Source organism: Tupaia chinensis, unplaced genomic scaffold (genome assembly GCF_000334495.1).
Source record: "Tupaia chinensis unplaced genomic scaffold, TupChi_1.0 Scaffold144346_1, whole genome shotgun sequence".
Classification (NCBI taxonomy): Eukaryota; Metazoa; Chordata; class Mammalia; order Scandentia; family Tupaiidae; genus Tupaia; species Tupaia belangeri.
In genome coordinates this window covers 3,900,828-3,923,064 of record NW_006204205.1, presented here as the reverse complement: position 1 = coordinate 3,923,064, position 22,237 = coordinate 3,900,828, and the positions used below count along the sequence as shown (strand labels likewise).

The window sequence follows — 22,237 nt, the reverse complement described above, 5'->3', positions numbered from 1 at the left end:
ATAAACTGTTGCCATTCCACCACATCTTATCCTCTAATCTTAGCACACTTACACTCATTTGCCTTTCTTGCCTTAAATGAGAATTGCTTGAGAAATTTGTTTCTAATTTTTCTGTGTACACTCAAGTCGTTATCTGATAGCCCAGCAGTTCCATCCTTTGTACCTTATTTCACACTAGCACCCAAGCTTTAAATCTGTGCTACTGTTTTGTTGTCTACAAGTCAGTCTTAGCTCCTTTTACTAGGTTTTTGTGCCTTGGGTTTAGAGCCTATACTTTGTGCTCTGGGGATAGAGCCTAATCATAGATGTCAAAGAAGGAATCCATAGGCTCTGGTGACCAAGTGGGTTTAGAAATATAACAGAGATGTCACAAAAGATCCAAGCTCAGATGACTATAATGATGTTTGTGCCTCCATGAGGCAGTAAAAAAACACTGATGGAAGGAAGCAAGAAATGTACAGAGTACCATGGTTGAGGTGTTAATATTCAGTGCTCTTAAGTATCAGCCCTGCTGTCTTTGTTAGACTCTGTTGTAAGGTTAGTTTCTAGCCTAGACATGGTGATACATACTGCTAAGACTGTGCTCTGCAGGGACCACATGAAAGGCCTGTGTTTGATTCCTGATCCCACCTAAAAGGCCAGGCATGGTGCTGTGTGCCTGGAATTCTAGTGACCTGATGAGGCCGAGGCAGGAGGAGCACAAGCTTCAGGCTGACCTGGACAGTGTAGACCCTGTCTAAAGAAAGAGTCAGGCATGGCGGCATGCGCCTATAGTCCCAACTGGGAGGAGGCAGGACGATCACTACAGGCTTAAAAATGAAGAGAGTTTCTGAATATAGAATATTTCTCAGTAGTGATGGGAATGATCCCATTTGTTGAGTATTTAACTGCTAGATACTTGTCAAAAATGCTTTAAAATATATTATGTTAGCCTCCCAGCATCAGACTTTTAAAGGAGAAAAAAAACCTGAGTGTTCTTTTGGGAAAAAGAGTAAAGTCAGAATTTGAATCCAGGCCTACAATTCCTTTTTTTTTTTTCTTTTTAAGTTTCATTAGTTGAGGTATAATTTATATGTGGTAACATCTACCACATATAAAAGTTTTTAAAAATATTTTATTTGCCAAAGGGAATGAGATCTCATCAGAGAGAGAGAGAAGGCTAGAGGAAGTTGGGCAGCACCTCCCATGAGGAATGGTCACGCCACAATCCTTTCTTCTCCATTTCTCCTTCCTTTTGGGATTTTGAGCACACATGTACACACAGCTGGCATGTTTTCAAGTCGCCAGATCCAGGATTCAAACCTCACAGTTGACCACGTTTCCTATCACACCACCTACTGGCTCAATCTACCCTTTTTATTTATTTATTTATTTATTTAAAAGAAGTATTTATTAAATGTTATTCATTATTATTATTTTAAAAAATTTGACCAGAGAGAGAGAGGGAAAGTGAGAAAGCAAACTGCCAGGTCCAAGACTTGAACCGTGGTTGGCCATGTAGGAGTCCAGCACCCTGGCAAGCATTCCACCTGCTGGTTCCCCAGTCTACCTTTTTAAAAGTGCATAATTCTGTGAGTTCAGACAGTGGTTCACAGTGGCTTCACCACCACCACAGTCAGGATATAGAATATTCCCACCACTCCAGAAAGTTCTCTCAAAGTCCTTACAGTCAAAGCCTCCCTCCCTCTACTCCCAGCACCTGTCAACCACTGATTTGTTTTTCTGTTGTTATAGTTTTTCCTCTTCCAGAATGGCACATAAATGGAATCATGTAGTATGTAAACTTTGTATCTGACTTCTTTCCTTAGCATAATGCTCTTTGATTTATCTGTGTTGCTGGACGTATGCGTATTTCATTCCTTTTTATTGCTAAGGCGTATTCTACAATATTATACAGATGTGTTACACTTTTTACTATTCATCCATTCCATTGTTGATAGACATTTAAGTTGTTTGCCATTATAAGTAAAATGGCTATAAACTTCATGTACAGGTCTTTCTGTGACTCATTTTCATCTCAGGTAACCAAGATTAGAATTACTATGTTGAATAGTAAATGTATGTTTAACATTATAAGCTGCCAAACCGTTTTCTAGTGTGGCTGTACCAATTTGTGTTCCTACCAATAGTGTATGAGAGTACAGTTCTGCATCCTCCTCCACACTTAGTATTGTCAGTCCTTTTCATTTTAGTCATAGTAGCTGTGTGGTAGTATCGCATTGAGAGGTAGTTTTCCTTTGTGGTTTTAATTTGCATTTTCCTATTGACTGTTGACTTTGAGCATATTTTTGTGTGTTTATTTGCCATCTGAGTATCTCCTTTGGTAAAGTATTCAAATCTTTAGCCTATATTCTTTCTCTCTCTTTTTAAAAAATTATTTACCTCTTTCATTAGACAAACAGAGAGAGACTCGTCCCACAATCCTTCCCTCCTCAGCCTTTCTAGCTAGCCAGGGTCATGGGCATGCCTGGCATGCACAGATCCACCTTGGAACTAACCCTGATCTTCCTCGTGGTTCCCAGCACTGCAGAGCACTGTGTTACCACGGTACCAATTTGGCTGGGCCTCTTTTGCCTATTTTCAATGTTGTAGGGTTTTTTTGTTTTCATTTTTGTTGAGGTATGATAGTTCTTTGTATATTATGGATATAAACTTTTTTTTTAAAAAAAAAGAATATTTTAATTTTTATTTATTATTACTATTATTTTTAAATTTGCTATAGGACACATTCACTCACCAGAGACAGACAGAGAGAGAGAGAGAGAAAGTAAGAAAGCAAGCTTCTAGGTCCAGGACTTGAACTGCGGTTGGCCATGTGGCGCCTTATAGGCATCATACCTCCTACTGGCCCCATGGATAGACTCTTGTGTTTTGCAAATATTTTATTTAACTGCTTTTCCCTGCTTTCAGAGGGAAAGAATTTTCAATTTTGGCAAGGTACAGTTTATGAATTTTTCTCTTAGGATTTGTAGTTTCTGTTTCATATCTAGAAAGTCTTTGCCTGGCTCAATGTTAAAAAATGTTTCTGTGTTTTCTTCTAGAAGTTTTATTGTGTTCTTACATTTTAGTATGTGTGCTATTTCATATCAATTTTTGAATATACTATGATAGAAGGATTGAGTTTTAGTTTTTTGGTAAGGTAGATGTCTTATGTTCCAGCTTGCAGAGCTTACTGTCTTAACCATTAAGCTACCCTGCTTCCCAAACTTATCTGTCAGTTTTAACTATGTGGTTTTGTACAAGTCGGTTAAATCCTGTGAGTCTCCTATTTACCATGTGAGGATTTTTACCAGCATCTTCTGCAATGTGTGGAACATGGTAGACAGATGAATCAGTGATAACCATGACTGTTACTAGTGGCAACTTTTTTTTTTTTCCAAATCTAATGCTTTTCGTTCAGCTAACATGGAACACCTATTACTTGTGCTGGGGATATATTAGGGAAAAATGCAAATAAAGCTTTTGTTTTCATGGTGAATACCTGCTATCATAAATCATAAGGTACAGTATTAGTATAACTTTAATAAATGACATAAAAGTTGAGACTGCCTTTTGGTGCAGCAGTGAAAGTTTGCGATTGATATCAAAGTGCTCTAATAACTTAAGTATAATAGTTTAGTTGAAAACTTAGGTTCTAAAAATGTCTTAGAAGAGGACTTTGACCAGCTTTGAAGCTTAGAGACGAAGGCACTGGAAGAGTATTCCCAGCATCTTCCAAGGAGAGAATGCCCTGAACCAAGTCACACTCATTCCTAGGTGATGAGGCAGCCCACTGTCCCTGAAAGCAAGCCTTAGAAGCAGTCCTTTGAGATAATTTGTTACACCTGACCTACTCAGAGTCCTCTGTCTTTAGCAAACTTTGAATTAAAATATAATCTTACATATAAATATGCCTATAGGCTCAGAATGCACTGGTAGCTCACCGTGAATTTCAATACTAGTAGTTCTGATTTAAAAAAAAAAACAAGCCTTTTAAAGACCAAGCTTTTTAAATGTGGTACTTTACATATTGTAGCTCTGAGTATCCAATGAATTAATGACTTTTGTGGGGGTTGTTGAGGACAGTGCATGAGTTTTGGAATTAGAAGTACAATTGAATTCATGATTCTCTACTAGCTATGCAGAGTGGGGCAAATCACTTAATGTCTCTAATCTTCGTTATTCTATGCCCTCTTTGTAGCGTTGTTTTTAGGGTTAAATGAGATCACTTTTACCAAGTGTCTGGCCCTGGCATGTCTTATTTCTCTTCATATATTTCATATATCAGCAGTGAAAGCCATAGTGAATTTTACTTATGTAGACTATTTATTTTCAGAATCGTCTAAACGAAATTGAACGCAATCTCTCTAAAATAATGAGACTTGACAATGAAATAAAAGCCTTAGAGAGCCGAAAGAAGCAAATGGAAAAAGATAATAATGAACTAGAACAGAAAATGGAAAAGGTTTGTGGTGGTAGAATTTTTTTCTAATTCAAAATTTGGGGATTATTGTGATTATTGGATTAGTTTTGCCATCCACATTTTGGGAGAAAAAAAAAAACATTTAAATCTTGATGTTTATGTTACTTCTATGTTATGTTACTTCTAATGTTAAATTTTGGTGAGGTACAGTTTATGAATTGTTAAAGTGAAAGATATTGGATAAGATTTGCTTCATATTTGGTACTCAAAGTGATTATACCTTGTCATGTTTATACATAAAGCTTTGTTTTGATTTTACATAGGTTTTTCAAGGGACTGATGAGCAACTAAATGACTTGTATCATAATCATCAGAGAACAGTACGGGAAAAAGAAAGGAGATTGGTAGACTGTCAGCGTGAACTGGAAAAATTAAATAAAGAATCTAGGCTTCTCAATCAAGAAAAATCAGAACTACTTGTTGAGCAGGGTAGGACAAAGTATTTGCTTGGTCTTTTTTCCTTCCATAAAATTGTATACTTTCTGTATTAATGGAGTACCTCCAGGAAATTATGCTAAGTTAAAAAAAAGCCAATCAAAGGGTTATATATAGTATATTTCCATTTTTATAACATTTTTGAAATGTAAAACTTTCAGAAATGGTGGACACATTAGTGGTTGCCTTGGATACCAGGTGAGAAGAGGGGGGGCGGGGGGAGATGGATGTACTTACAGTTAGTTATAAAAACAGTAGGGGAGTTCTTATGGTATTAGAACTGTTTAGTATCTTGACTGTCTTAGAGGATATATGAACCTACATAGGTGACACAGTTATATAGAAGTTAATACAAGTGTGTGTGTGCACACATATAAATAGGTACAAATAGGGGAAATTTGAATTAAATTAGTATTATATCAGTGTCTATCCTGGTTGTGATATTATATTATAATTTTGCAAACATTATCCTGGGCATAACTGGGCAAAGTATAGAAGAGATTATTCTGTGTTCTTTTTTTACAACTGCGTATGAGCCTGTGAACCTACAATTATCTTAAGTTAAAAAAACATCACCTGTAGTTACGTTGCTGGACTCCCACATAGCTGACTGCAGTTTGAGTCTCAGACCTGGTGGCTTGAAAATCAGGCAGGGTGCCTGTGCATGCATGCCCAAGATCCTGGGAAGAGAATGGAGGAGAAGGGATTGTGCAGTGGCCATCCCCCTGGGGGGGTGTGATTTCTTACTTCTCATCTCACTGTCTCTGTCTGCCCACCCAACCCAAATGCCCTAAGGCAAAAAAAAACCCTTAAAAAGAAAATCACCTGTACAAAATAATTATTACATTGTTTTTTGGTTTTTTTTTTTTTTTTTTTTTTGAGAGTTTTTTTGCTATAGGGTGCTAGCGCTTATCAGAAAGAAAACAAGAAATCACCCCCCGTGGGGTATGGCCACACCACAATCCCTTCTCCTCCATTCTCCTCTCGGGATCTTGGGCACGCACGCACATATGCCCGGCGTGATCTTGGGCATGTATGCACACACACCCAGTGTGAGTGTAAGCCACTGGGTCTGGGACTCGAATCACAGTCAACTACATGGGAGGGAGTCCAGCGACATAGCCATTATGCCAACTGCTGGTCCCTACATTGGTGTTTTTATAGGTCGCCTACAGCTACAAGCAGATCGCCATCAAGAACATATTCGAGCTAGAGATTCACTAATTCAGTCTTTGGCAACACAGCTAGAATTGGATGGGTTTGAGCGTGGACCATTTAGTGAAAGACAGATTAAAAATTTTCACAAACTCGTGAGAGAAAGACAAGAAAAGGAAGCAGAAACTGCCAACCAACTGATGGTAAATATTTTGAAATAGTGTTTATTTTCTTTTGTTTGTGTCAGATTCTTTATCGAATTGTTTTAAGTTTTGGATGGACCCTATTTTGGCATACTTTTACATGACTGTCTGCTACGAAGCAGAAACAAACCTTTGTGGAACCAACTTTTCAAAGTTTGTAAGAATAAAAATATGAAAACACGTAGACCTGCATTTTAAATTTGATTTTAAGTGAAATTTATTTTTAAAGTCAATTGCAAAGAAAAAGTTTACATATGGTGAATAAGGTTTCATCTTTGCCTAATGGTTTTTACATTTTTATAAATGCTTTTCTTTATTTTCTTCAATGTACATATATGTTACTTTTGCAGTAAAGAAACTTTTTTTAATGACTTGTTGAAAAAATTGTTAATGCTCACTCTTTACACATATATTTAGAATGACTTTGCAGAAAAAGAGACTCTGAAACAAAAACAAATCGATGAGATACGGGATAAAAAAACTGGATTAGGAAGAATAATTGAGCTAAAATCAGAAATCCTAAATAAGAAGCAACATGAGCTAAAAAATGTGAAGTATGAATTACAGCAGTTGGAAGGCTCTTCAGACAGGATTCTGGAACTGGACCAGGAGCTCACAAAAGCTGTAAGATATTATTTGAGTAACTTAATAATATAAGGTATAAGACATTTACAATCTTATATTCTGAAGTATTTTATCGGTTGCTAATGCTAAGATTCTATCATCTTAATAAAAATTTCCACTTGTCTATTGATCACATGGAAAATGAATTATCAGAATATCTTGATCAACCAGCTCTTTGGTTCTAGAACCTGGTATGCTATAAATTAGAATCATCTGGAGGACTTTTTAAAGATACTTGTGCTCAAATCTTCCAAATCAAAATCTCTGAGAGCAGAACATGAAAATGTGTGTTCAAAGCACTCCAAAACTAAGTGTTTTTTTTCTCTTCTTTTTCCCCAGATTTTTGCCATAGGGTATGTGTGCTTGCTGAAGAGAGAGAAATCACTTCTCTGCAGGGGATGGCCCCACCGCAATTCCCTTTCTCCATTCTTTTCTCAGGATTTGGAGCATGCACACATGCACATGCAACCAGTGTGATTTTTTCAGGCCACCAGGTCCAGGACTCAAACCACACCACAGTTGGCCATGTGGGAATCTAGTACCTTAACCACCACACCACATGCTGACTTCAAAACACACTGATTCTTATGAGCCTTTTGGTTAGAGCCACTTACCTAGGTAAAAAAGGAAGTATTTTGGCTCTAATTTTCATATACTCTAATTTGATATGATTTCTACCATGTTACCACTTTTTCTGTAGCTAAAACTTTAGCCAATCTCTTTAAGAATTTTCAAATGTTCTTCCTTCTAATATATCCCTTTCTTAATCTTTTTATTGCCAAAGTAATCATCTTAAAGTTTGACAAATTCAATCTTAAGTCTTGTCTTGATAATTTAACTAAAAATCTAATTTCACTCCCAAACTTAGCATTGTGGCATCATTTTTGTGAGGTTAGCACTGTATCACAGTATTGTCTCTCGAATGCAGAAACACTAGTTGAGCACTATATCACACTGTTTTTAGAGTTTCTACATGTTAGGTAATACAGTGAGTTACCTAGGGAAGTAATAAATATTTCATTGCACCTGAAGGGTCACTGTCTGTATACTTATACATATTTCCCTAAACTTTGTCCTAACTCTTCTTTTTCCTTCCTATTTGACCCTTCTAAGTTTATTTACTAATTCTCCACCATTAAAACATAGTAAGGTAACTTTAATAAGATTTTCCTTAAAGCATATATAGTGCCTTATTTTTTTTAATCTTGTTGGAAATAAGCAAATAATAATACTGTGACTGTTCTGAAAAGTAGTTAATTTCTAATATGCTTTATCTTTTTTTTTTTCTTAATAAGAGTGAGGGAACGCAAGAGGGAAAGACAGGGATTTTTAGAGTCCTGCTACATCTTAGTCCTTCCTGCCCCATGCTCCTAGTCAGCTAGGACCACAGGTGTGCACCATTGTGCCTGACCTGTCCTTAGGTTAAGCTGGACACTGAACCTGGGCTTTTAACACTACCTCAGCCATCATGCAGTGGTCCCCTTCTACTTGTGCCACTGCGGCTGAGCCCAGGTTGTCATTATTTTAACTCTTACACAAAATATATAAACCTGTGCATTTGTTTGAATTATTGATTAGGAACGTGAACTAAGCAAGGCTGAAAAAAACAGTAACATAGAAATTCTAAAAACTGAAGTAATAAGCCTTCAAAATGAGAAAGCAGACCTAGACAGGACCCTGCGTAAACTGGACCAGGAGATGGAGCAGTTAAACTACCACACGACAACACGCACCCAGATGGAGATGCTGACCAAAGACAAAGTATGGTTTTTCTTTTCGTTCTAGTATAATTATACTGTCTACTATTTAAAATATCTTATATTCATAATTAATAAAGTACTGAGTTTGTGTTTTTATATTTTAGAAGTTAAGCTTAATACTTTAAAAATAGACTTTCAAGCTTTAGAGTTATTTTAATTATAAAAGGTTAATGTACATCAACATATCCATATTGCTGTTAACTTTTAACATGCAGAAGTTTCTGATTTTTATATTATTAGACTTGTTACTCTTTTCTTATGGCCAAAAAGATGATTCCTACTCTTAGACTTTAAGGCATTTTATGTTTTGGTGGTTTTTTGTTTTGTTTTGTTTTGTTTTTTTTTTTTGCATTTTTACAGTTTTATGTTTTAAGCAAAAACTTTGGTTAATTTTTAATTTATTTTGTTTTATATGTAATGTGGAGATATTGAGCTTGGTTTTTTAAAAATGTTTTTTACCTTTAGGCTGACAAAGATGAACAAATCAGAAAAATTAAATCTAGGCATAGCGATGAATTAACTTCACTATTGGGGTATTTTCCCAACAAAAAACAGCTTGAAGACTGGCTTCATAGTAAATCAAAGGAAATTAATCAGACCAGGGACAGACTTGCCAAACTGAAGTAAGTCATTGCAACATTTAAAGATATAACAGGAATCTCTTATTTCACACTTTGGTTTTTAAATCATTTATTGTCATGAAATGGTATATTGTATTAACTGACTTTAGTTCTATGTTTTACAACTTTAAATAATAATGGGTAATGTGGCCAGCCAGTGATGTGGTGGTTAAGGATGCTAGATTCCCACATGGCCAACCATGTTTCAAGTTCTGGACCCCTGGCGGCTTGCGCGCGCGTGTGCGCTTTCTCTCTCTCTCTCTCTTTCCCCTCCTCTCTCCCCTTCTCTGGTCAAATTAAAAATAAATAAATAAAGTTAGGTTAGTGATTGGAACTTTTTCTCTCCTGAAAATTTGTAGACCTAAATGAAAGGATTAAAATTCTAAAATTCTCTTTTCATTTCTGTGAGTAATCCATTATAAAAACTAATTGTTTTTCTCAGATGTTGCCTTGAATGATGGTAGTAGAATAAGACAGTCACAAATTCTACACAGATTTTTATGGAATATAGTGGATTTACCTTTGACTGTGTCAAATTTGTTTCTTTGGGGAAGTGTCTTAGGGAATAGAATATTAGAATTTTATGCTTAGGAGACTGAGAGTTGTTGCCATTCGAAGGAATAAATAAAGTCATTAGTGTAGACCATGGACATTGAGATAGTTATGCCAAGAGAGAACAAGGGACTGCAGATAGCCTTGTGGAAAACACCAACATTAAAAATGTCAACAAGTAGGGGCCAGCAGGTGGTATGGAGTTTAAGGGTGCTGGATTCCCACATGACTGATTGCAGTTGAGGTCCTGGACTCGGCAGCTTTAAAATCACAGTACGTAAGTAGATAAATACATAAATGGTTTTTAAAAAAATGTCAACAAGTAAAGGAGGGGAGAACAAGGGGAAAAAAAAGGGATGTGTCCAAGGAGCCATAATTAAAATTATAATTCATTTTGGTTGTTTTTATAGCAAGGAGCTAGCTTCAGCTGAGCAAAATAAAAATCACATCAGTAATGAGCTAAAAAGAAAGGAAGAGCAGTTGTCCAGTTATGAAGATAAGCTGTTTGATGTTTGTGGTAGCCAGGATTTTGAAAGTGACCTAGAAAGGCTTAAAGAAGAAATTGAAAAATCCTCAAAACAGCGAGGTAAGTTATCTACTTTATATTATCAAGGCACTTTGATACTTTCGATTCACAGGTAATTGTTAAGGATGGGAGATTTTAAAACCCAGTTATGGAGGCAAATGGCTTGAGTTTCTATCCTGGCTCCACTACTTCCTCACCATGTGACTTTGGGCAACATAATAAACATTCCTGTGTTTCAGGTTCATCTGTAAAGTGAGGCACAACTATCTACCACCTAGGACGTTAAGGAGGAATAGATGAGGTTATAGGTATAATGCCCTTAGACAGCATCTGGCTCATAGGAAGCTCCCAGTAAATGTTATGCTATACTTTTTTTATGTTACCAAAAAATAATTTATGAAAATCATGCCCTTTGGAAGAAGATGTAAATATCAGAGATTCTTCCTTTTGTAAAACAAGAAGAATAAATATGTGTAGAAAAAGGCGTAACTACTGATGAAACTGTATTTTATGTTTTTCTCACTGGGGATACATTTATTTTCTTAAACCAGCCATGCTGGCAGGAGCCACAGCAGTGTACTCCCAATTCATTACTCAGCTAACAGATGAGAACCAGTCGTGTTGCCCTGTCTGTCAGAGAGTTTTTCAGACAGAGGCTGATTTGCAAGAAGTCATCAGTGATTTGCAATCTAAGCTGCGACTTGCTCCAGATAAACTCAAGTCAACAGAAACAGAGCTAAAGAAGAAAGAAAAGCGGCGTGATGAAATGCTGGGACTTGTGCCTGTGAGGTGAGAATAGGCGTTTCCCATCATCACTACATGTAGCTGCTCATTGTGAAAGGTATCCATCCAGTGCCTGGCATATGGTGGGAATTTGGTAAAAATTTGTTAAATGAATAAAAGAGTCACGATTCTGAGCTCATATGCCCCATATCATTTATATAAAAAAGAATCAGTTATTAGGTCGTTGGGAAAGTTATGACGTATTTTTCTGTGTGTTTCTGTGCAAAAATGCAGTGTGTCTTTCCCAACAACCCAATATTTATTGTTTGAAGGTAAGCTTGTTTCTTAAACTAGTCGTAGGGTAGATTTAGTCTTTACTTCTTTGTGTGTGGATTTAATTCCTGAGACTTGGCATAGGGGTATACGTTTTGGCAAATTTAGGACTGTTCATTGAGATGTCATCTTCTAAACCCAGTAAAAGAATTAACAGTATTCAAAAACTTTCCCGAGACAAACTTTAATCAAGCCAGAAAATATGTGTCAGTAGCCTTGACGTCTCCTAGGATATAGAACATAGGTTGGCCAGAGATTAAGAAGACATGACTCTGAAGGAACTAATGGCCTAATTGAGGAAGCAAGCTTTTGGGGCCAGCAGATGGTGTAACTGTTACCTTGCTGGACTCCTACCTGACTGACTGCAGTTTGAGTCTTGGACTCGGTAGTTTGAAAAATCATGCCAGCTGCATGTGTGTGCGTGCCCAAGATCCTGGGGGGAGAATGGAGAAGGGATTGTGGTATGGCCATCCCCTCTTGGCAGCAATTTCTCACTTTCCCCCTCACTGTTTGTCTTTCTCTGCCCCTTGGATGTTCTAAGGCAAAAACCTCTTAAAAAGGAAGTAAGCTTTCAGAATTAGATATTTAGAAAACTAGGCTTAATAAGGTCCTTAAAAACCGGGACCAGCAGTTAGTGTAATGGCTATGTTGCCGGACTCCCATATAGTCAACAGTGGTCCAAGTCCTGGACCCGGTGGCTTAAACTCACACCGGGCACGTGTGCGTGCGTGCCCAAAATCCCGGGAGGAGAATGGAGGAGAAGGGATTGTGGCGTGGCCATCCCCCCCCCGCTCCCGGGGGTGATTTCTCGCTTTCTATCTCTCTGTCTCTATCTGACTTTCTGGCAAGCGCACGCGCCCTACAGCGAAAAAAAATTCTCAAAAAAAAAAAAAAAAGTGGTTTAAAGCAATGCATTAGTTAAGAGAAAGGCCAACATACAGAGGGTACCGAAAGAGAAAAGAATTGAGAATGTAAAACCTGAAAGGTTGGTTCAGCTCAGTTAAGAGGAAGAAGGAGGAGATGGGAATCAGAACAGCGCAGAGGACAGGGCAGTATGACCTGTGCTGTGATAGAAGTGTTATCCAGAGACCAAGGCATTACCTAGGGGTTGAGAAGATGGGCTAATCTATGTTCAGGCCTAGTTACAATTCTCTCTTGATAGGTGAGGGGGAGCCATTCAAGGGGCTTAGGGGAAGATCGGCTTTTTAAAAATTAATCTAATGTGGGGAACCAGCAGTTAGCGTAATGGCTATGTTGCTGGACTCCCACGTAGTCGACCATGGTTCACGTCCCAGACCCGGTGGCTTAAAACTCATGCTGGGCGCGTGTGCGTGCGTGCCCAAGATCCCAAGAGGAGAATGGAGGAGAAGGGATTGCGGCGGACAATCCCCCCCGGGGGGTGATTTCTCGCTTTCTGTCTCTATGTCTCTCTCTGTCTGTCGAGCACACGCACCCTATAGCGAAAAAAACCTCTCCAAAAAAAAAAATTAATCTAATGTAATCTTTATATATTAAATAGGTCATGGTGAGTAAAAATCTGGAGGCAGAAAAACCAGGAGAGTATATTTTCCTAGAAAACCAAGGAGGAGTTTTGGGAAAAGGAGGGAAGTTCTAAGAAAGGGTGTTTTGTGGCTGCTAGCTTCTAAAACGATCCTTAATGATCTCACTTCTGGTATAAACATTCTTGTATAGTCTTCTCATCTGTTGCTGCAGGACTGGTCTATGTAACCAATGAAACAGGACAGAAGTGTTAGCTTGTCTCTTCCAAGATTAGGTTTCTAAGATACTGTGCTCCTCCGATCCTTGCGCCCTCGCCCCGAATCTGGGGGAAGCTGGCTGCCGTATTGTAAGCAGCCCTGTGGAGAGGCCCACGTGATGAGAACCTGAAGTCCTGGAACAAATGAGTTTGGAAGGAGGTTTCTCAGCAGTCAAAGCCTTGTGATGACTAGAACTTGAGACTACCTGAGTCAGAAGCATGTCTTCTGAGCCTCATATCTGTGAGAAATAATAGTGCTCTTGTTTTAAGCTGCTGTGCTTTAGGGTGTTTTCTCATGCAACAGTAGATAATGCAACCATCCAGGGAGAAAACCAGACTATTGGGGCCATAGAAAGAATGTGATAATGAGACAAAAGGTCTTAGTTTGAGAATGAAAAAGAATGAAAAGAAAAAAGTAGGGTCTTAAAAAAAAGATAAAATTAGAAACTAGTAGAAAGTGCACAAAGAGGAAATGTGAGCTTAGTTCTGTGTCATATCAATATATTAATGGCAGAAATTGACACCAGTGTATTTTAGGACCCTTGTAAGCACTGCTCCCATTTTCAGAGTAAAGTGCATGTCTTAGTCATTGTACTTCCATTGTTCACCACCCACTTATTGCTGTGTAACAAACCTCAAAACTTTTTGCCTCAGAACAGTAATTTATTATGACTTGTCATGTTGCAGTGGGATGACTGGGCTCAGCTGCGTGGTTCTCATTTGGGGTCTTTCATGTGGTTACAATCATATATTGGCTGCAGTCGTCTCAAGGCACGAATGGCCTGGATGTTCAGATGGCCCATGCATGGCTGGCAGTGATGGTGACTGGTGGCTGGTAGCTCAGTTGGGGCTGTCAAACAGGATGGCAGCATAGTGGCTGGGTTACCAAACAAAGTACTCTAAAGCAAGTATTCCAAGAGACAGGAAGTAGAAACTGAGTCTCTTGAGGCTTGGGCCTCATCTAAACCAGCACAGTGGCACTTCAGCCGTTTTCTTTTAATTGAAGTGGTTCCAGTGCCTGCCAAGATTCAGTGAGAGAGGACACTCCTCTCTGTGGAAGGGATGTCAACATTTTCGTGGCTGATGCATGTTCTTTAGTCTGCATAGCAACCATTTATCTGTAGGGGTACCTGTGTGTGGTTCTGACCATCGCTCATTAAGAAAACTTGAAGGTAGAAAAAGTCCAGAGGAAGCACTAAAAATGGACTGTGTTGGCAGGGCTGAGCACCAAAACACGAAACCCAGAAGAGCAGGCAAATAAGTGATGAACTCGTTTGTTTACCAAGCTCTCATAGGATACCAGTGAGTTACCCTGAAGATTGGAGGAGGCACATTTGTCTTAGGTGAGAGAGGAAGATCTCTTTCCATAGAAGAAATAACATTTAAAAACATAACTGTTTTGGAGGCCAACAGACGCCATAGTGGTTATGTCACGGGACTCCCACGTGGCAGGTTGAGGTTCAAATCCCGGACCCGTGTGTGCCTAAGATCCCAGGAGGAGAAGGGATTGTGTTGTGGCCATCTTCCCTGGGGGGTGATTTCTCACTTTCCCTCTCACTGTCTCTCTTTCTCTCTGGCTAGCACATGTGCCCTAAGGCTAAAAACTCTTTTAAAAAAAAATACTGCTTAAGATATAAATAAATCCTTAAATGAAGGTCAGTAGTGAATTAAGAGGACTTTTTAAAAAAGTAGAAAAGCAATAGTCTAGAAGCACAGACAGATTTTTTTCTTTTCTTTTCTCTCATTAATTGCCAGAGGATGCATATGCTTGCCAGAGGGAGACGAGAAAAAAGGAAAGTGAGAAAGCACCCCTCCATGGGGCATGATCGCACTGTAATCCCTTCTCGTCCATTTTTCCCTCCTTTTGAGATTTTTGGCGCACACACACACACACACACACACACGTTACACGCTCGTGCTCGCCTGGCATGTTTCTCAAGTTGCCGGATCCAAGACTCAAGCCACACAGTCAGCCTTGTGGAATCCAGCCAGGCCACGGGCTGGTCAGATTGATTTCTAATTCTAGCTCTGCTGAGTGACCTTAGGCATGTTTCTTATCATATCTGGGCCATAGTGTCTCCCATGTAAAGTGAGGAAATTGATTTAGATGATCACTAAGTTTCATACATCCTCTGGGGTCATTTACAGAGACATTACGGAGGTCCATTTATAAGACAGTCACTTAGGTGGAGGGTTATCGTTGGTGAAGAGAAGTAAAGTAACAAGAAAAGTTGTATTTGTCAGTGCACCATTTGTCTTTTCACCTGCAGAATGTGTCCTTGCTGCCAGGACTGTGACAAGAACCGTCCGTTCAACCAATATGTACTTAATGGGTACTCTGCCGGCACATTGATAATTTATCAGTGAACAAAACAGACTGAGTCCCTGCCTTCATAGAGTTCATGTTCAGTGGGGAGACGACAGATAATAAACAAACCAGCTATAATGTGCTAGGTGATGATCAGTGCCATGGAGAGAAAGATAGCAGGATAAGGGAACAGGAGAGGCCGAAAGGTAGTGGGAGGGTCTTCTTGGTGAGGGTGTTTGAGTAAGGACCTGAGAGAAGTAAGGGAGCCAGCCATGCTGTCCAGTGGAAGAATATTCCAGGCAGAACAAAATCACAGAGTTAGGGGGCCAACAGATGACGCAGAGGTTAAGGTGCCTGGATCATATCCGGCCCGCTGTGCAGTTCGAACCCTGGACCTAGCACCTTGGGGATTGCACTGGGTGTGTCCACATGCACCCCCAGGGTTCTGAGGGGAGAATGGAGGAGAGGGGGTTGCAGCATAGCCATCCCTCCGGGGGATGATTTCCCCCCCCATCTCTCTGTCTGTCTCTAGCAAGTGTACATGCCTTGTAGCAAACTACCCCTAAATAAATAATAAAAATAGGGACCAGCAGATAATATAATGGTTACGTCACTGGACTCCCACGTAGTCGACCATGGTTCAAGTCCTGCACCCAACAGCTTCAAGCTCATGCCTGGCATGTGTGCATGCGTGCCCAAAATCCCAAGAGGAGAATGGAGAAGGGATTGCAGTATAGCCATCCCGCCTGGGGGAGTGATTTCTTGCTTTTTGTCTCTCCCCAAAGGGAAAAGAACAATTCCTCATCATCCATAGACAGTACAATAGAACTTGTGGAAATGTCAGATAAAGAGTTTAGAGCATTACAGGGAACCAGCAGTTAGTGTAATGGCTATATCGCTGGACTCCCACGTAGTCGACCGCGGTTCGCGTCCTGGACCCCGTGGCCTAGAACTCAGGCCGGGCGTGTGTGCGTGCATGCCCAAGATCCCGAGAGGAGAATGGAGGAGAAGGGATTGCGGCGTGACCATCCCCCCTGGGGGGTGATTTCTCGCTTTCTGTCTCTCTGTCTCTCTCTCTCTGTCTGGCGAGCGCATGCGTCCTATAGCAAAAAAACCTCTCCAAAAAAAGAAAAAAAAAAAGAGTTTAGAATATTACAAAAATAGAGAGACAGTGAACTTTAGAAGGTGTAGGAGAAAAGAGACGAGTTCCAGGAGGTGAGGAAGTTCTTGCACAATCCAAAAGAGGAAATACATTCCATTAAAAAGAATCAAATGGAATTGTTAGAGATGAAGGCTATAATATGCAAAATCAAATCCTCCCTTGAAAGTCTTAAAAGCAGATTACATCATGTAGAAGATAGAATCTTAAGATGTAGAAGACAGAACGATCTGAAAGAGGAAATGCACATCATAAAAAAAAAATCGAATGGAACTGTTAGAGATGAAGACTGTAACCCAAGAAATCAAAACCTCCCTTGAAAGTATTAAAAGCAGATTAGATCATGCAGAAAATCGAATCTCAGGTGTAGAAGACAGAATCTCAGGCCTTAAAAATTCACCAAATGGATTGAGAAAATAACTCTAAAAAATGAGAATAATATATGAGAAATACTAGATACCATTAAATGTCCAAACATCCCGATAATTAGTATCCCAGGTGAAGGAACTAATAAGGGCATTGGTAATCTATTCCATGAAATCCTGAAAGAAAACTTTCTAAACCTAGAGAGGCATTCAAATATCCAGACCCAAGAAATACAAAGGACCCCACATAGAATCAACCCAAGAAGAACTCCAAGGCACATCATAGCCAGATTGATCAAAACCACAAAGATAAGATACTAAAATTATCAAGAGAGAAATGTCAAGTTACTTTCAAAGGATATCCTATCAGGCAAATTTGTAGCAAACTACCCAAAAATAAATAAATAAATAATAAAAATAGGGACCAGCAGATAACATAATGGTTACATCACCGGACTCCCACGTAGACCTCTCATCAGAAATAAAGAGAGCAAGGAAAGAATAGGAAAATATATTCAAAGTGTTAAGTGAAAACAATTTCAACCAAGAATACTATACCTGGCAAGATTATCCTTCATTGGGACCAGCAGTTAGCGCAATGGCTATGTCACTGGACTCCCATGTAGTTGACTTTGGTTTGAGTCCCAAACCCAGTGGCTTAAACTCATGCCGGGCGGGCGTGTGTGCGTTCGTGCCCAAGATCCCGAGAGGAGAATGGAGGAGAAGGGATTGGGGCGTGGCCATCCCCCTTGGGGCGTGATTTCTCGCTTTCTGTCTCTCTTTCTGGTGAGCACATCCACCCTATAGCAAAAAACTCTCCCCCCCAAAAAAAGATTATCCTTTATGGGAAGAAAAGACAAAACATTCTCAGATAAACAAAACCTGAAAGAATTTACCAACATCAGACCAGCTCTCCAAGAAGTTCTGAAGGGAGTGTTATACCAGGAAAACTAAAGGCACACACACAGAAATAAGAGTCCAAAAAATAACCAAGAGAATGACCAACTTAATGGTAAGGACAAGTCTGGAGCTGAATGTTAACTTTCAGAATTTAAATGGAAAGATCGGACCACAACAGAAGAGAGATTAATTACATGAGACTGAACTGTGAAATAGAATTTTATGACTTTTGACTAAAACATTACTGATTTTCTTCTATGCTTTGTTTTCCAGATTTAAGGATTTTTGTCTTCTCTTGAGCTGTTGATAGGTCCATCTGCCTACTATTTGAACAGAATCCTAACCTTTTTTCTAGCTTTTAAGTCTTAAGCAAATTTCTCTTATCATTTTAAAATTTTGATTTATTAAAGCTAAAACTGCTTTTTTTGAAGTTAAAAAATATACTCAGAAATACCTATTTAATGACCACAGTAAACTATAGAGCTTCGAAATTGTTCTTTGCTCATAAGAGAACACCAGGATTAAAATTGAATAGCCATGCCAACAAAAAGTTCTTGTAAGAGAACATCCTTTCAAGAGTTTGCCAAGTTTTATCTTTGCATCACACTTAATTAACCCCATTAAGATGATAAGATTGAAAGAACCAATTTCAATTAGAGTCTTTTAATTGTGAATTTACTTAGAGCTATGTAGTCACACATAAGAAGAAGGAAGGAGGAAAGAAGGGAAAGAAGGAAAGAGAATATTTAAAAGTCCAACATATATAAGAAACAAATGAAAATTATTTGTTACATGTATGGTAATATCCTTGATTAAGCCAATATACAGTGTATTCTGGATGGCAAATCACTTTTTTTTTGGAGAAGTTTTTGCTATAGGACACATGTGCTCACCAGAAAGAAGGAGACAGAGAGACAGAAAGTGAGAAATCACCTGCCAGGGGGGATGGCCACACTGCAGTTCCTTCTCCATTCTCCTCTCAGGATCTTGGTACGCACGCACACATGCCCAGCGTGAGTTTAAGCCATGGGTCCGGGATTCAAACCGTGGTCGACTACATGGGAGTCCAGCAACTTGCCATCATGCCAACTGCTGGTCCCGGGAAATCACATTTTGTATGCTGTGATGATGTACAGCGAATGAATGTAAAATAAATACATTTAAAATAAAAGAAAATAGTTCTTTAACAGTGGAGAAAGCTGACTGGCATCATGTTAACTAAATAGGTTGAACATCACCAGTGTAAGACATACTGACATCCTGTACCCACTGATACGATGACCTGAAAAGGTAACATAACTTCTGTGGTATTCTTGCCGAAAATACATAACCTTGGTGTAATTGGGAGAAAAAAAATAAATTTTTTCTTAATTGTGTGTTTTTTGTTAAGACAAAGCATAATTGATTTGGGAGAGAAAGAAATACCAGAATTAAGAAATAAACTTCAGAATGTCAATAGAGACATACAACGCCTGAAGAATGAAATAGAAGAACAGGAAACACTGTTGGGTACAATAATGCCTGAGGAAGAAAGTGCTAAAGTGTGTCTGACAGATGTTACAATTATGGAGAGGTTCCAGGTAAGTTTATTATCGTCGTTTACGGCAAAGTAAGACTTGTTCCATGGTGGCTTGAATGCGAAATGGGAGAGTGTTAAAAATAGTAACCAGTATATTCAGGTACAGATAGTCTTTGGGATTCTCATCCTGAATTTCAGGTAGCCTCAGGGAACAACTGCTTAGTTAATATTTTGGGGTTTAAATTTTTTAGACATTAATTATAGAAATCGGGTCTGGGCATTGGTGCAGCCATAAAATGCAAAGCTTGCAAGGCCAACCCACATGGGATAGTTCCCGGTTCGAGTGTGAAGACGATGGTCTGGGCTGGCTGAGGCTGGAGTTGGATCAGGGCATCCCAACTCGGTTGGGGGGTACTTGTTCTCTCCCTGTCTCTCTGTCATTGACTCTCTTACTCAGGAAATAATTTTTTTTTTTTAAATTGGAACAGTTCTGTTTTTCATTTTTAGTCACCTTCATTTCATTTATATCATTTGAATTACTGAAAATTAATTTCACTTTTATTGAACTTTACTAAAATTCTATCTGAAAGTGGTTTATAAGTTTAGGTTTTAAACAATAATTGATAATAGCAATTAGCTTTTGAAGGTTTTGAATAATCATGCAGTAATTAAGTTTAAGAAAGTAACTTTGTGCTGTTCTTAAGATGGAACTTAAAGATGTTGAAAGAAAAATTGCACAGCAAGAGGCTAAACTACAAGGAATAGACTTAGATCGAACAGTTCAACAAGTAAACCAGGAAAAACAAGAAAAACAACACAAGTTGGATACAGGTAATACACTCTACTTCTTCATGTGCCCATAAAGACTTCAACATTGGGCCATAGCATGGAAGGTCCTGGGTCCTACATGGCCAACTGCACAGTTTTTGAGTCCCAGACCCAGCAGCTTAAAAAACATGCCGGACAAAAAAAAAAGAAAGAAAAAGAAAAAAAAGGGACCAGCAGTTAGTGTAATGGCTATGTCGCTGGACTCCCACGTAGTCGACCACGGTTCGAATCCCAGACCCGGTGGCTTAAACTCACGCCAGGTGCGTGTGCATGCGTGCCCAAGATCCCGAGAGGAGAATGGAGGAGAAGGGATTGCGGCATGACCATTCCTCTTAGGGAGTGATTTCTCGCTTTCTGTCTCTCTGTCTCTCTCTGTCTGTCTGGCGAGTGCATGTGCTCTATAGCAAAAACCTCTCAAAAAAAAGAAAGAAAAACATGCCAGACACATGTGGATGCACACCCCACTTTCTCTCACTCTTTGTCTCCGTCTAGCAAAAGTACATGTTCTATATCTAAAAACAACTTATAACTAAAAACAACTTCAACATTGCCAGCCCATGTTTTTTGTGGTAAATTTTATACTTGTTACACAGATAAGGAACTTTATTCCTTCTAGCTCACAGTATATTCACTCTTCTTTCTTTTCTTTTTTTGAGAGATTTTTGTTATAGGACGTGTGTGCTCACCAGAGAAAGAGACAGACAGACAGAAAGCAAGAAATCATCCCCACTGGGGATGACCATACTGCAATTCTTTCTCCTTCATCCTCCTCTAAGGATTTTGGGCATGCATGCACATGTGCCTCGTGTGAGTTTTTTTGAGTCACAAGGTCTGGGACTTGAAATGTGGCCAACTGCATGGGAGTTCAGCAGCAAAACCATTATGCCATCTGCTGATCCCTTCACTCTTTTTTTTTTTTTTCAAGAGTATCACTTCTGCTCTTGGTTTTCTTGATTTATTTAACAGATTTTGGGTGGTAAGAGGGTATCAAATGAGCTGTGCTCTTTGTCAGTTACAGCTGCCTTGTGAGCTTTAGCTGTGATTCCAAGCAGGTTGGTGGCAATAGGAATTTTTGTTACTTTTTTGTTGCTGTGGTAGGACTCACAGAAACTCAGTCTTCATAGATCCTATAGACCTATAAAAAAGTAGGATGATACCAATAGTATTTTCTCTACCCTACTTTAATCACTGAGTTGATATGTTTTCATGCAGTGTCTAGTAAGATTGAATTGAATCGTAAGCTTATACAAGACCAGCAGGAACAGATTCAACACCTAAAAAGTACAGCAAATGAACTTAAGTCAGAGAAACTTCAGATATCCGCTAATTTGCAACGTCGTCAACAGCTAGAGGAGCAGACTGTGGAATTATCTACTGAAGTTCAGTCCTTATACAGAGAAATAAAGGTAAGAACATTCATACATGTTTGTTTTTTGAATTAGTTCAAATATATGAAATGACCTTTATTTGTGTAGTGGCCAGAACTGTAGTTACTGTGGGAATTAAAAGTAATATAGGGGACCAGCAGTTAGCATAATGGCTATGTCGCTGGACTCCCATGTAGTCGACCGCGGTTTGAGTCCCAGACCCGGTGGCTTAAAACTCACGCCAGGAACGTGTGCAAGCGTGCCCAAGATCCCGAGAGGAGAATGGAGGAGAAGGGATTGTGGCATGGCCATCCCCCCTGGGGGGTGATTTCTCACTTTCTGTCTCTCTCTGTCTGTCTGGTGAGCACACATGCCCTATAGCAAAAACCTCTAAAAAAAAAAAAAAAAAGGTGATATAGTAACTATTTGAGTGGTTTCTGAGTGACAGAACATTGCCAATAAATAAAGATTTCCGGAAGAAGGAATTTGACCATCATAAAGAAGAGCGAGCTGCCTGGTTAAGTAGTGAACTTTAATGTTATTGAAGGAGGTCAGGTATTTGGATAACTCCTGCTTATATGGGAGATATGTCTTATCTACAAATCCTGTCCTTGGCAGTCACACTGAGTCTTACCACTCTTT

General features: G+C 39.1%; 1 protein-coding gene across 1 annotated transcript in view; it reads left to right on the top strand.

The window, feature by feature from the left end:
- The window catches only part of RAD50 (RAD50 double strand break repair protein), a gene marked incomplete in the record, with an annotated part of 93,531 nt that overhangs the window by 27,567 nt on the left and 43,727 nt on the right, over positions 1-22,237 (top strand). Inside the window, 11 exon segments of the mRNA XM_014583584.2 lie at positions 4,316-4,444; positions 4,726-4,891; positions 6,062-6,255; positions 6,673-6,879; positions 8,458-8,640; positions 9,105-9,262; positions 10,222-10,397; positions 10,889-11,126; positions 19,272-19,461; positions 20,105-20,231; positions 21,441-21,633. Coding sequence (XP_014439070.1) covers positions 4,316-4,444; positions 4,726-4,891; positions 6,062-6,255; positions 6,673-6,879; positions 8,458-8,640; positions 9,105-9,262; positions 10,222-10,397; positions 10,889-11,126; positions 19,272-19,461; positions 20,105-20,231; positions 21,441-21,633 — 1,961 coding nt within the window.